At 37.3% G+C, this 12,972-nt stretch overlaps 1 protein-coding gene across 6 annotated transcripts in view; it reads right to left on the reverse strand.

The window, feature by feature from the left end:
• Nucleotides 1-12,606, reverse strand: part of LOC149532146 (SMAD/FHA domain-containing protein) — a 211,519-nt gene extending 198,913 nt beyond the window's left edge. For 5 of the 6 annotated variants that reach the window (XR_016358488.1, XM_089808858.1, XM_089808859.1 and 2 more), the window contains exon 1: nucleotides 12,113-12,606. Coding sequence is in view for 4 of the 6 variants with exons in the window: in XM_089808858.1 (XP_089664984.1) it covers nucleotides 12,113-12,292 (180 nt within the window). In the remaining 2 variants the exon portion in view is untranslated. Of the gene's footprint in view, nucleotides 1-11,427; nucleotides 11,562-12,112 lie in introns of those variants that run through there. The other variant, XM_089808861.1, reaches the window with a different exon arrangement.
• Between the last annotated feature and the right edge of the window lie 366 nt (nucleotides 12,607-12,972).

The raw sequence follows: 12,972 nt of genomic DNA on the forward strand, positions 1-12,972 counted from the left end.
GTTATTGATTTTAAACCTCTAGATATTAATATAAATGGTCACATTATCTCTATCGAGCCAAGACTCACTGAAGGTCTCTTTAAAGTAGAACCATAACCAGTTGTTTCTTTGGCTCAAGATGTTTGCAATCAGATTCACCCTGGGGCCAATCCAGATAATCAAATCTCACTTAATGAAAAGGGTGGTGGTTTCTCGGTTTACATGGCGGATGCTTTGGAGGAAAGGGAGATTAGGGAATGCCCTCCCCATCTAAAATCGGTAATCATTAAATTGGAACATGATGAGGAAGAATGCCCCTTGCCGCAAGCATCTTTACAGGCAACCCTCTATAAGGAAGCAGATAAACTCATTCAGGATTCAAAGGAAAATGAGGAATTGTTCAATAACTCAATCCCTCAAGAGGAAGTCCCATGTGAAACTCCAGAATGAAAAGAAGCAGAAGTCAATATGCTAATTGAAGCCCTTAATAACATGGTAGTGGAGGACCTAATGAATTAGTTTTTGGATGAGATTTGTGATGAGGAAGTGAAGTTACAGAAATCTATTCTGATTTCTAAGATTCTGGAAGCAGATCAAAGGGAAGGGGAAATACTCCCTTCCACTCATAAGGAAGTCTTAGGATTTGAGAACCAAGAGGAGTTGGTCGAGGATAATCTAGGCCCTCTGGGTTTAGGAGCTTCCCTTCCAAGTAGAGGGGCTCCTGATTGTGCACAAGTTCTAGGGAAGCGAGGATGGAAATGCTTGCAAGAATTGTGAGCCAAAGATGGGGTTGCCAAGGGTCAGGTTAAACTCACCAATATTCTTCCTGCAAGGAAAGGGAAGGTCCTTCCCACAACACCATGAATATCATTACATGGAATGTTAGGGGCCTCAATGTCCCTAACAAGCAGCGGCTTCTAAAGCGTTGTATTTCTTACTAAGGATTACATTATTCTTCTTCAAGAAACAAAATTAAATAGCGAAGAGATGGGTAAATTTAAGAGATCTCGAGGTTGGAGGGAGGTAAGGGGCTCCAAAATGGAAGGTGCCTCAAGTGGGCTTGCCCTATTATGGGACCCAAGAAATGTCTCTATTTCTTCTTTAGATTTACATAGGAACTGGATATGTGGTTCAGTGAAAGGTACAAGATCTGATATACATTATAGACTTTTTAATGTCTACAGTTCAATCAACAATCAAGATAAATCTAGATTATGGAAGGAACTGGAGGAGAGGCTAAATTTAGAAAGGGAAGGTTTATCCATTCTAGGAGGGGATTCCAATGCTATCGTCCGTCCCTCTGAAAAAACATGGGGTAGCAATTCCCTCTCCCTGGCATCCAAGGAGTTTTCTGATTGGATCAATAAAGGCTTGGTTTCATGGAATTGGACTGTTCAAATGACGCCTTTACTAGGAATAATAGAAGGAAAGGTTTTAGCAATATTACACAAAGATTAGATAGATTCCTTATTTATGGGGATATGTCAACATTTCCTATTTCGTTCCATTTTGAAGTGAAACCAATATCAGGATCGGATCACTTTCTTGTCAAACTCAAAATCTTGGAGGACAAACACCCCAACAATTGTCCTTTCAAATTTGAGCAAATGTGGCTCAAAGATGAAATTTTCTTAAATTAATCAAACAATGGTGGGAATATATAAGTATCAGATTCCAAACTACAATGGGCACTTGATTAGTTAGACTTTGACAAAATAAAGTGATTGTTTAAATCATGCTACAAGTGAAGATGACAGATGTATTGAAGCCTTGAAGAAGTGATCAAGGATTGACCAAATCCATAGGCTTGGCCGAGCAAAAGAGCAGAAGATTAAGGAACTTGCAATATATGTCGAGTGATGTTAGTATCGACCGAGTGCTAGTATAAGCCGAGCAAAAGTAGTGTTGACTAAGCATCAACATTGAACGAGCGCCAATATATGTGCCATACAAGAATGTTAGTAGCGATTGAGTAACCCAGTGATGACCGAGCGTCAGAATATAGTGTTGGCCAAGGGACAACATTTTGACAATTTTATGAGAAAATCATGATTTCCAGCTAACAAAGTTAATTTCTTGGAATATGTAAAGTGTGTTGAAGATAAGGATGGATGACCTGGAACATTTAAATCAAGGGAAACTGTGTTTGCGCTTTTCTATGCAAGGATTCAAGGAGAAGTTTGGAGAAGCTTCTAGAACAGAAAAGAGGAGACAAAATGTTGAAAGGATTCAACAAAATCTAACCAAACCCTAAGATCCGGTGGTGTTTAAGCGTCAAAAGATCAGAGCTACCTATTTAAGGAGTGAGGGCTATCTTTAGAAGCTGAGGTTAGCAGAGCTAGTGAAGACCTAGTACGATTGGATCAGTTGTTGATTCTATTGATTAGCGAACTTAAGCAGGAGGCTGAAGAAGAGTTGTGAAGAGGTGAAGTGTGATTGCTTGAAGGGTTGCCAAGTAGATCAGAGATAGAGATGACAATGAAGGCCAGTCAGTGGATCAGCATGTGAGTCGAACTGTGCTCTGTATTTGCAAAGTGAGTTGTATTTGTCAGATCAAAACCTATTGTTACTTTCTAACCATTGTATTAGTATTGAAATCCTTTAATCAATTTTGACTTGACAATCATATGTAAACCCTTTAATCAAGGTGCCATTCTAATGGAATGTTCTAAAGTCCTCTAACAAGGCCACTCCTAACAGGGTGATTAAATCTTTTAACAAGGTCACATTTAATAGTGTATTTTGTAACCTTTAACAAGGTTGGCTCCTAATAGAGCTCACTTCAGAAGAGTGAAAAGATTGGTGATATGTTACTGGTGGTTTTTCCCAAATTGGGTTTCCATGTCAAATTCTACTGTCAAACCTGTGTGGATGTTATTTGTGATGATTTACAGTTAATGTTTTACATTCTGCAAGTCTGTCATATTTAGGACAATGGCCTGCTAATTTATGTTACTGAAAGTTTACAATAGAGACCGACCTAATGAATGTTAAGATCTGAAGTAGTTGAAGTGTTTGTTTGTTCAATCGGTACATCTGGACCTTGGATCATTGATTCAACCCCCCCCCCCCCCCCCCCCCTCCAGCTATTCTAAACATTCTAACAAAATCTTTTATATTAAAGTTTGCCATAGCCCAGGCTGGGCCAGAAATATTTGGTTAGGATTATACAATGTTTTAGGACAGCCAACCCGGGATTTCATCGAAGATGACCAGCAAGGTTGAGATGAAGGGTGTGGACTGATGACAATTTATCGTGCGAACTAAACTGCAAGTAAACAAGGGTATGAAATGCTAATGATTTTCTTTTATGAATCAATTATTAACCCAGGTTGGGTGGGAAAGACTTGATTGTAGTTGACAGAGTTTAACTAAGAATCGTGAACAGCCAATCATCCAAGATGACTAGCTAGGGCCACATGAGGGGTGTGGGCTGATAACAAATGTTTTTGCAATTATAATCTGTAAGACAAAAGGATGGTTAATCAATTCCAAATTAAACAGGAAAGAAGTTAAACAAATGATGAACGAATAAACATTGACAAAGTAAGCTCATGGTGAACAAATGGTACAATTCTTGATGTCTAGTCGAGCGGTGGGATGACACAACACCAAGATGCTCAATGGTAGGATAGTGATATCCCATGCCTATTCTAGGCTAGGGAGGACCTTTCTTAATAGAGATTGTGTAGGGATACATACTTAAAGGTCCACGATTGGCAGGTTAAGCCCCTAATAATGCTTCCCCTCTCCACCAGATGCCAAGACTTGCACAAGATTGAGATATGATCTGCATCCAAGTTAACTTCTCATTAACAAGTACTTTACTTTCATGTATTTGCATTTCCTGCTGAAGATAAGTTTATTTAGTTATATTGTTAAAACGGTTACTCTCTTTCATTGGATTAGGATTGAATTAATCTATTATAACCATTGATCCCTTTCATTTGAATATGTAAAGTAGTTGTTATTACTAATTATTTTTTTAAGTGAATAGGAAATGTAATTTGTTTATATTTTTCGCATGGAAAAATAGCTTGTTACAAAAAGGGGGTCAAGATCTGCATTCTTAAGCCATTCACGAATAACGGTATTCTACTTTCATGTCATTCAATTTCAATTAAATGTGAAATTATCATGTGACAGTTATAAATATTTTCTTCAATATTGATCAATTGAACTTAGTAGAAAAGATCTCTCTTTCTATTTAGTAACGAGTAGTTAGGATGGCAATTATATATATATATATATATATATATATATATATATATATATATATCATATTTGTTCGTTGAATGCTCCTTCAATGTTAATTAAGATATTTCAATTAAACTAGCTATAACCAATTATCTCTTTCATATGAACCAATTGTTATAACTACCTTCTCATGCTCATATATATTAAAAAGTATATGTGTTCAATGATATGATAATTGTTTGTTAAGGGTGGAAAAATGGGATGTTACACCATCTCTCATGAGAATGAATGGAATACTTAGCACTCATTACATCTAGGTGATGCTCATAGAGGTGAAGCACTGGAACTTCTCAGGAGGTCAACCATCCCAATACCACTCTGGTTTCATTCATTCTCATGAGAGATGGGTTCATGTGAACCACAACTCATTAAACATGGGTCAATGAGTTTAACTCAAAAACTACATAGTTGAATCCAAATAGCAATATATCAATTTGACTTGTCGTGGAAATTATCTCCTACTTATCAAATGATGAGCTTAAAGGGCTCTCTAGTGAATGGTTCATAAGGCACAACATTTGCTAAAGGTTTCGCAAATGAGATTTCAAGCAAAGTGGGTTTAACCATGGAGGAAACTATGTAGTTAAGCATGCTCAAGCTAGAGTAGTACTGGGATGGGTGACCTCTCGGGTTGTCCTAGTCTACACAATTGAATCCTATAGCAATATCACAATTTGACTTGCTATGGAAAACATCTCCTACTTATCAGTTGATTAGCTTAAGGGGTTTCCTAGTGAATGGTTCATAAGGCATAATGCTTGTTGAAGGTTTTGCATAAGAAGTTGCAAGCAGAGTAGGTTTAACCATGCAGGAAAATTTGTAATTAAGCGCACTCAAGTTGTAGTACTAGGATGGATGACCTCTCAAAAAGTCTTGGCGCTTCACCTCTGTGAACATCACCTAGATGCCAAGTCACAAGATTCGTCGAATTTCATCCATGAGACTCGAATTTCAACAAATTTTTACTCTTTCCGAACTTCATCCAAATTTTATGATATTGTTATTTAATGTAATGGTATTTTATTTTAAACTAATATTGAGTTATTTAGTTGAATTATTTAGCAATGTTTAGCTATTTTGACAATTTTGTGGGTATATTAGGAATATTCAAAAATAAATAAATATATATAACCAAAAATAAGTGTCGCATGGCCCATTCATGGGACTGGTAGGGCTAATCCTATTTCAAATAGGGAAAATGTATGTTGGTCGCCACCAGAGGAAGGATGGGTCAAAAATAAATTTTGACGGGGCTACTAGAGGAAATCCGGAGGTCTCAGGGTGTGGTTGTGTCGCAAGATATAAGAAGGGCAACACTCTTACATTTGTGGCCAAAAGTCTGAATGATGGCACGAACAATGTGGCAGAATGTTGTGCAGCAAAAGAGGCTCTTATATTAGGAGCTAAACTGGGCATTCAAAAACTCCATCTAGAAGGAGTCAAAGATCATCATCAAGAAAGGAACGATGGAAGCATGGCAACTAGATAAATATATTCAGCAAATCAAAGGACTGCTGTTGGAATTTGAAGATTTCAAGGTCTCCAACACCTATCAAGAAGCAAACAGAGTGGTGGACATGTTGGTAAATTATGGGCGCAAATGTTGCCATGGGAACTCAGAATGAAATTTTTGAGGACCTCATATTTGCCGTGTTAGATTAAAGAGAGAAATATTATGATTCAGCCATGTTAAAACATTAATTTTCATCCTCGTAGAGCAATTGAGGAAGGCATCATGACTCCAACCCCGATGGCATTTATCATTCTATGGCATGCAAAGATCCCAATCTTTCGCGCATGTCTTATTGTTCAATCATTCATCGACACCCCCAGCGCTTGCTTGTTTCCAGAGGGTTCAAAACAAGTTAAATTCAGGAGAAAGCCAAGGCAAAGCACCGAAATTTTTCAAAGGCAACGGATATGGAGGCAAATTTTGCTTTAGGCTCCAAGAACTAGACGCAATCATACGATGGAAAGATCACTACTCGGGGCCTTAAGAACATATTTGTTTTTTAAGAACTAGATTTCATGGAGGGCATCTTGGAGATGTTTGGGGCGGATTACTTGGATGACTACTGGAAGAGGCACTCCAATTTGGATGTGGCATCTCTGTTTGTGGCGCTGGCACTAATGGAAGCTGAGACAAAGGAGAAAGTTCACCGAGTAGTCACAATGTGTGTGGATAGACAGTGACTGCAGGGGCTGGAAGAAATTTTGAAAAGAGTTGTTTTGGGTGTGGGCATTGAGATGGGCGAGGAGCCCTAGAGATTGATTAGTGGAGGGGAATCGTCAGTTCAACCCCTGGTGGTATGGTCCTCTATAAGCCCTAAGGGAGTGCATGTTCCAAAGGTAGAGCAACGCTGGAAAAAGATCGTGGACTTTCTGCAAGGGAGAATCTGGGTTTCAGAGAAGAGCAAGTGCAGTTTCATGAAGGCTACACCGCGCAAGAGCATACTAGCTCCAGGGCAGGCCCTGCATCACCAACTTGAAAAGAAGAAGCAGGAGGGGGGAGCATCCTCAACACAAGAAGTGTGAGTGGATGCCTCACTACTTGAAGACGAGGGAGGTAGTTGTAGTAAGCATCGTCGGGCTAAGCAAGGTATTTCAAGGTCGAGCTCCGTGCAAAACGACCACTCTACGCCAACGTTCACTCGCAAGGAGGCAGCCTGCTAGTTTGAAGATTACGTAAATAATAGTCTTAGGAAATCGATGGTGGAGGGCGGCGAGCGCATGTGCGCAATTTTCTCTATGGTGTTTTGTGTTCTTGGGTTGGGCAGTCTATGTTTTTTGCATAAGTGTTTGTACTCTGCTATTTTGTAAAGAAATGTGTATGGCCAAGGGGATGGGTAGAAATAGGGCAGTAAGGTTTACGGCCATACTTTCAATTATACTTCCTCTCTTTTATATCAATATAATATCTATAATGTTACCTATCAAAACAGAACAAAAAAGTGTCACATTTTTTTGCTGAATATTTACCCTTGCTGAATTTCATTCAAATTTCATGATTGACGAACTCGAATTCGAACCTTGTGACTTAGCCTAAATGTAATGAGTGCTAGGTGTTCCAATCATTCTCATGGGAGATGGGTTTGTGTGAACCACTACTCGTGAGACATTCGTCAATGAATTTAACTCAAAAAACTACACACTTGAATCTTGATAGCAATATCACAATTCGACTTGATGTGGAAAATATCTCCTACCTGTCAATTGATGATCTTAAGGGGCTTTCTAGTGAATGGTTCATAAGGCTTGCTAAAGGTCTTGCAAATGGGGTTGCACAAAAAGTGGGTTTAACCATGAAGGAAGCTTTGTAGTTAAGCATGCTCAAGCTGGAGTAGACTAGGATGGGTGACCACTGGGATGGGTGACCTCCCAAGAAGTCTCGATGTGGGCATCACCTAGATGTGATGAGTGCTAAGTGTTCCATTCATTCTCGTGAGGAATGGGTTTGTGTGAACCATTACTTATGAAACATAGATCAATGAGTTTGACTCAAAAAACTACATGGTTGAATCTTAATAGCAATATCAGAATACTTCTTTTGTCTATGTCATAAACTTATTCGTTCAATTTGATTATATCCTGAGACATTGAATACTATTGATCACTTGACCTTGGTGAAAACAATCCAAATTCAGAATGAGTTGCAAATGATGAAGAACAACTTTTTCATAATGAGTACTTAGCTATCTTGTAGAGTTGTATGATCAACAAGTAGTCAATCAAATTTGTATAAAATCCATGAAGTGTCGAATTCAATTTATAGCCCCCAGATCACATGATCTTGCCTTGTAGTCTCCATCTCTGATTTGTTTTGTAGCTTGACTGTGTATTATGTGTTTTGTAAGTAGTAACAGATTTATTGGTTCGAACTTTGAAGTCAATCTATGTAGACTATGCAGTATTTTTGGCAGCACAAGAGCCTCAATAAATGAACAAAATCCATAATTAATAAGGTGCACACTCATTTTGTGTTTTTTTTTAATGGCTATTTTTTCCTCTATTTTTACATATTTTTTAATTTAGCAGTTCTTCCCAATAAATTGGATGTTCTTTATAATTTCATGGGTCAAATTATTCAAGGAAACATTCTTGCTACTGGAGCATAAACCGATGATTAAATCGATAGGCTTAGTGTGGGAGCTTTGGTCACGGAAATTGTTATTTTGATGGAAATATTGTAAGACCTCCCCGGTTTTTGGATTTTCCGATTGATTTCATGATGAGTGTAAAAAAATTCAACGTTAGAAATTTCTTCAATGATCATACTTTCTTTTTACCATTCAGCAAGTTTCTAATTTTTCCCGCATTTCTATACCCTTACCCTTCACAAGACTAGCAGTCACTGATCTCCCATGTTCATTTTCTACAATGGCGTCTGGCTACTCATCATTTACGAGATATGCAAGATCTGCAATGCATCACGGCGGCAGAAGAGGCTCCTCGTCATCACTCAGGCCATCAAACCCTAACCCACTTTATAATGAGTTTTGGTTGTTTGCAATTTACAGGTCAGAAGCAATAGCACCTAGCAGTGCCACAAATTTGCCAAATGAGAGGTTGTCAATAGCTTATTGGTAGGAGAAGCTTCCCACAACACCCATTCCACAGACTCTGTCAGAACTTATTTCATCTGATGGTGATGGGAAAAGAGCGTTGGATATGGGAAAAGGAGGATTGAAGGCGACCGCTGGGAAACAAAGCATTCTTGCATCGTTGAAAAGGTGTGATGCAGGCAAAGTTTGGAACCTTATTCGTTTGTATTATCGATAGATGGAATTCAGAGAGAACATTTGCAGACCATGTATTTGTGGGATCCACACTTACACAGCCATGTGTATTCTGATAATCTTGTGAATCTTTCTTTTCACTTTCCAATTTTAAATATGGTCTCATACAATTCCGTTCATCTGTACTGAAAATCTCTGAAAGGCAGCATCTTCATTTGCAGAGCTTGAAATTCGGTGGAACAAGGGTTTTGGATCTTACCTCATGTTTCTGATTCTGAATTAGTGCTAAAATTTGAAGGGTTTTCGAGTTCATCGGAAATATCTGATTCCAATTAGTACTTAAAGAGTTTTTAAGGTTACCTGGAATTTCTGATTTGGATTAGTACTTCAAATAAAAGGTTTTTACGTTTACCTAGAATTTCTAATTTCGATTAATACTTAAAATAAAGGGTTTTTATGTTTACCTCTGATTTCAATTAGTATTCAAAATAAAGGAGCTTTGCATGTGTAGATTCTGTTGCATACTTTTCATAACTCTTTTGGCTGAATTCAGCAGTGGAGCTTTCTTTCAACAGCCTTTGTCTTTTCATCCATGTTATTGATTCCACTGCACAATGCAGTTGCAGATGCCAAACTCGCATTACAATTGAGTGTCACCTCGAAGGACTGCAGTGCCCTCGCTCTCAATTTTTTCCCGACTGTCATAACTATTATCAAATTTCAACCTGCTTATATATAATGCATTGTTGAAGATCCAGGTCTTCAAGGATTCATAGAATCTGCTTTGCACAATTATAATATTGGATCTCTCTAAACAAATTGATAGCTTTCAAACCTCAAAAAGCAGTGATCTGTAGCATGCAGACATGGTCTATTTTTCTCACCTCACATTGATTGTCTACAAGCTTGATAGTGAAAAGTGTGGTAGTGTTGCAGCCTCAAGGAAGTGATTCAAAATTAGACTATCTTATGTACACTGTGGTTAGGCAGGAAACTGGTACTCTATTTGAGTAGGACATTTTGAGAATGATTTTATCAATTGTAGATTTGGTCAAGTTCGGACAAATGATGATCTAGCTGCATACTCATTTTACTGTAGGTTTGGATCATTTTTGAAGGGGTTAAATGAGTCATTGATTCTGTCTTTTTCTCAGATTTGTAGAATTTCTGTGACAGATAAAAATTGGGGTCTTAAATGGATTGGCACAAGTCCATATCTATTGGCATGACATTCTACTTATTTTAATGGAAGATGTTCCAGACTATTCAATAATTGACAGGGTTTTTTGTTTTTTGCTGTTAAAAAACCAAAAATAAAAAATAATTGGTTGAAAAATTGAAGTTGATTCTATTTTAAAGAAAATTCTTTATAATGTAGTCATGCAAGATGAAAAAGATCTTTGAATTTGATGTCATTAGAAAAGAACATGAAATTTTAAACTCTCTTCAAGCCAAGAAAGCAACTAGGCTGTGTGGATCCAAAATTTCATTCTAGCATAGGAAAGAAAACCATGTTTTGTCTAATTAAACAACCAATATATTTCCTGAAAACTATGTTTTGTCTTATTAAACAACCAATATATTTTCTGTGAAGGAATTAAATTGACTGGGTCAACCTTGAGATACTGATTTAATTTGTGGATGGGGTTCTAAATCTATTGTTGCTTAAAGTTTGCAGCTGGAATTTTAGATTAGTTTGCTTTTTTCCACTTGCTTCTGAATTCTTGATAATGTGATTAGATTGTGATGATGTTTAGGTCTAAAAAAATATAACATGGTCTACTTTAAGGTTAGAATATTTGAAGGAGAATTTTTTTGGGGTCTATTGAAGCGTGCCAATGTTATCCATACTTCGAATTAGTACAGTATACAAGTGTTTTGAGAGGAATGATTTAAAATATGTATTCTCGTTTTCAAGAGTTTTACACAATCAAAACTTTTAATACCACTCCATGATTCTTCTCATATTTAATCTCATTTCTCATAGTTTCTGTTCATACACACCCATTCATTATATGGATAGCAAATCCAAACATGGTTGACCACATTACAGAGACTGTTATATATTGGCACTTCTTGAAGGAGTATCTTTGTTTACTTATAATATTTCTTATCTTTGTTACATCTAATCTTTCGTAATATGTCAACTCGGCACCATATATCAGATTTACATTACTGCAATCATCATTTAAGATTACATTGCTCTCTTCTAACAGAAAACCTTTTCTTCTACTTGCATTCAATTAGACAAATCACTCCTATCAGCTAATCGCTGAACGTACATAAACATGCTAATAGAATATCTTTCCAATAAACAATCTCCTCCCCGAAGCTGCTAGCCCTTATATTCCCAACAGCTAAAATGAAGTTAGGATATCCCATTGCAATGAACCGTGGTGTCTTAGAAACGATACTTTCTATTACAGCCCAATGCCCAAAATAATCAGAAACTTACATTGCTTTGTCAAATTTGTATCCTCTTGATGCAGATGAGATTGTAGTGTGATAGTCGCAGGGGACACTATGGGATGTGGTCGAGATGGAGAACTAAGAGAATAATGACCTGGGTATAGATTCCTCAAGAACTTCATGTCACGCTCTTGTCAGTGCAGTAATACTTCCTATTTGGACACTGACCACCATAGGTATTCCAATAGCTCAGTTTGTTGCAACCCTCTATTTACCAATTTGAAAAAAGGGAATGTTCTCTGAGGTTAATGACGGTGTAATGATAATAAAGATACCCCACAAGGATTGTAGAGAAATAATAATAATAATAATAATAAAGAAATTACGAGCTTAGTCGACTACAGTGATAGCGTAATGATAATAGAGATACTCCACAAGGATTGTAGAAAAATAATAAAAATAATAATAAAGAAACAACGAGCTTGGTCGACTACCAATCACCCATCCAACAGGCCAGCCCATAACTCCATCAGACATTTGCAACGTTGCGATATAACAATATGCCTCAAGTTCATAGATATAGCTGTATTTACAAATCTTTAAAATGCATCTCAGGCTTACGCCAAACCCAGTAAAAGCCTTCGCTTAATCCCATCCCGAAAATATTATACTAGAAAACTGATGGTCTTAAATTTGCATTGGTTGCTTAAGGAAGTAGGGTTTTCACATGCCTGGGAGCGTTTGCGCGCTCTTTCAGAGATTGCGGTGAGAACTCCCCAGACGCCCGCTTTAGAAATCTGCACCTGCTGCGCTGCAATTTTATGAGCAACTGTTCTAATTTCCTCCTTTGTGGACGAACTGGCGGGGGCCGAGCTCGAACTCTTGCCTGCGGCCTCCCCGTTGTCAATCATTTTTTATTTAACAAAACGATACCTGGTCTCGCTATTTTAAGGTTACATAAATATTAGAGTGAATTAGGAGAAAGCCAGAGGAGATAAAGAGAACCGATTGCATGACCACATGGAGAAGGGCTGCTTTGTTTTCTGAAGACTCCGAGTTTTGGACAGCATTTCAACTAATTCCGGGGAAAGATCAGTCCTCAGAGATAAATCCGTTGCGTTGTTTATTTGTGAAGAGCGAATCAACTGATCAAAGTTTCCATGTTCAAGCATGATTCTTTGACGAGCTTTTTTAATCGGGAAGTATTTAGATTCTAAAGATTGGTGTTTACTACAGGATTTAAATGGGTTTTGGCATTGATATGAAATTTTTATTAATCTTTTAAACTTATATTATTAGTCCCACCTATCTATATGCTGAGACTAATGTTTTCGCATGCACTTCTTATCATTTGTTTGCATTGTGCTATCGAAAAAAATTAAAACAAATATCCAATGTTTGCAAAGTCTTCAGCTAACTAATTTATTATTTCTAATTTTGTTCGAATATTTCCTTTTTTCTGATTGGCCACAGATATTTTTGCCTGTAGTTTTTTTCTTTTTTCAATTAAGAAATTCTAAAAAAAATGTATGGCCAATCAAGTACAAGCATGTAATAAAAGTTATATCTAACTTTGTAATGTATGATCTAA

Source organism: Cupressus sempervirens, chromosome 11 (assembly GCF_028749045.1).
Source record: "Cupressus sempervirens isolate cs-2001-9-10 chromosome 11, ASM2874904v1, whole genome shotgun sequence".
NCBI classification, from domain to species: domain Eukaryota; kingdom Viridiplantae; phylum Streptophyta; class Pinopsida; order Cupressales; family Cupressaceae; genus Cupressus; species Cupressus sempervirens.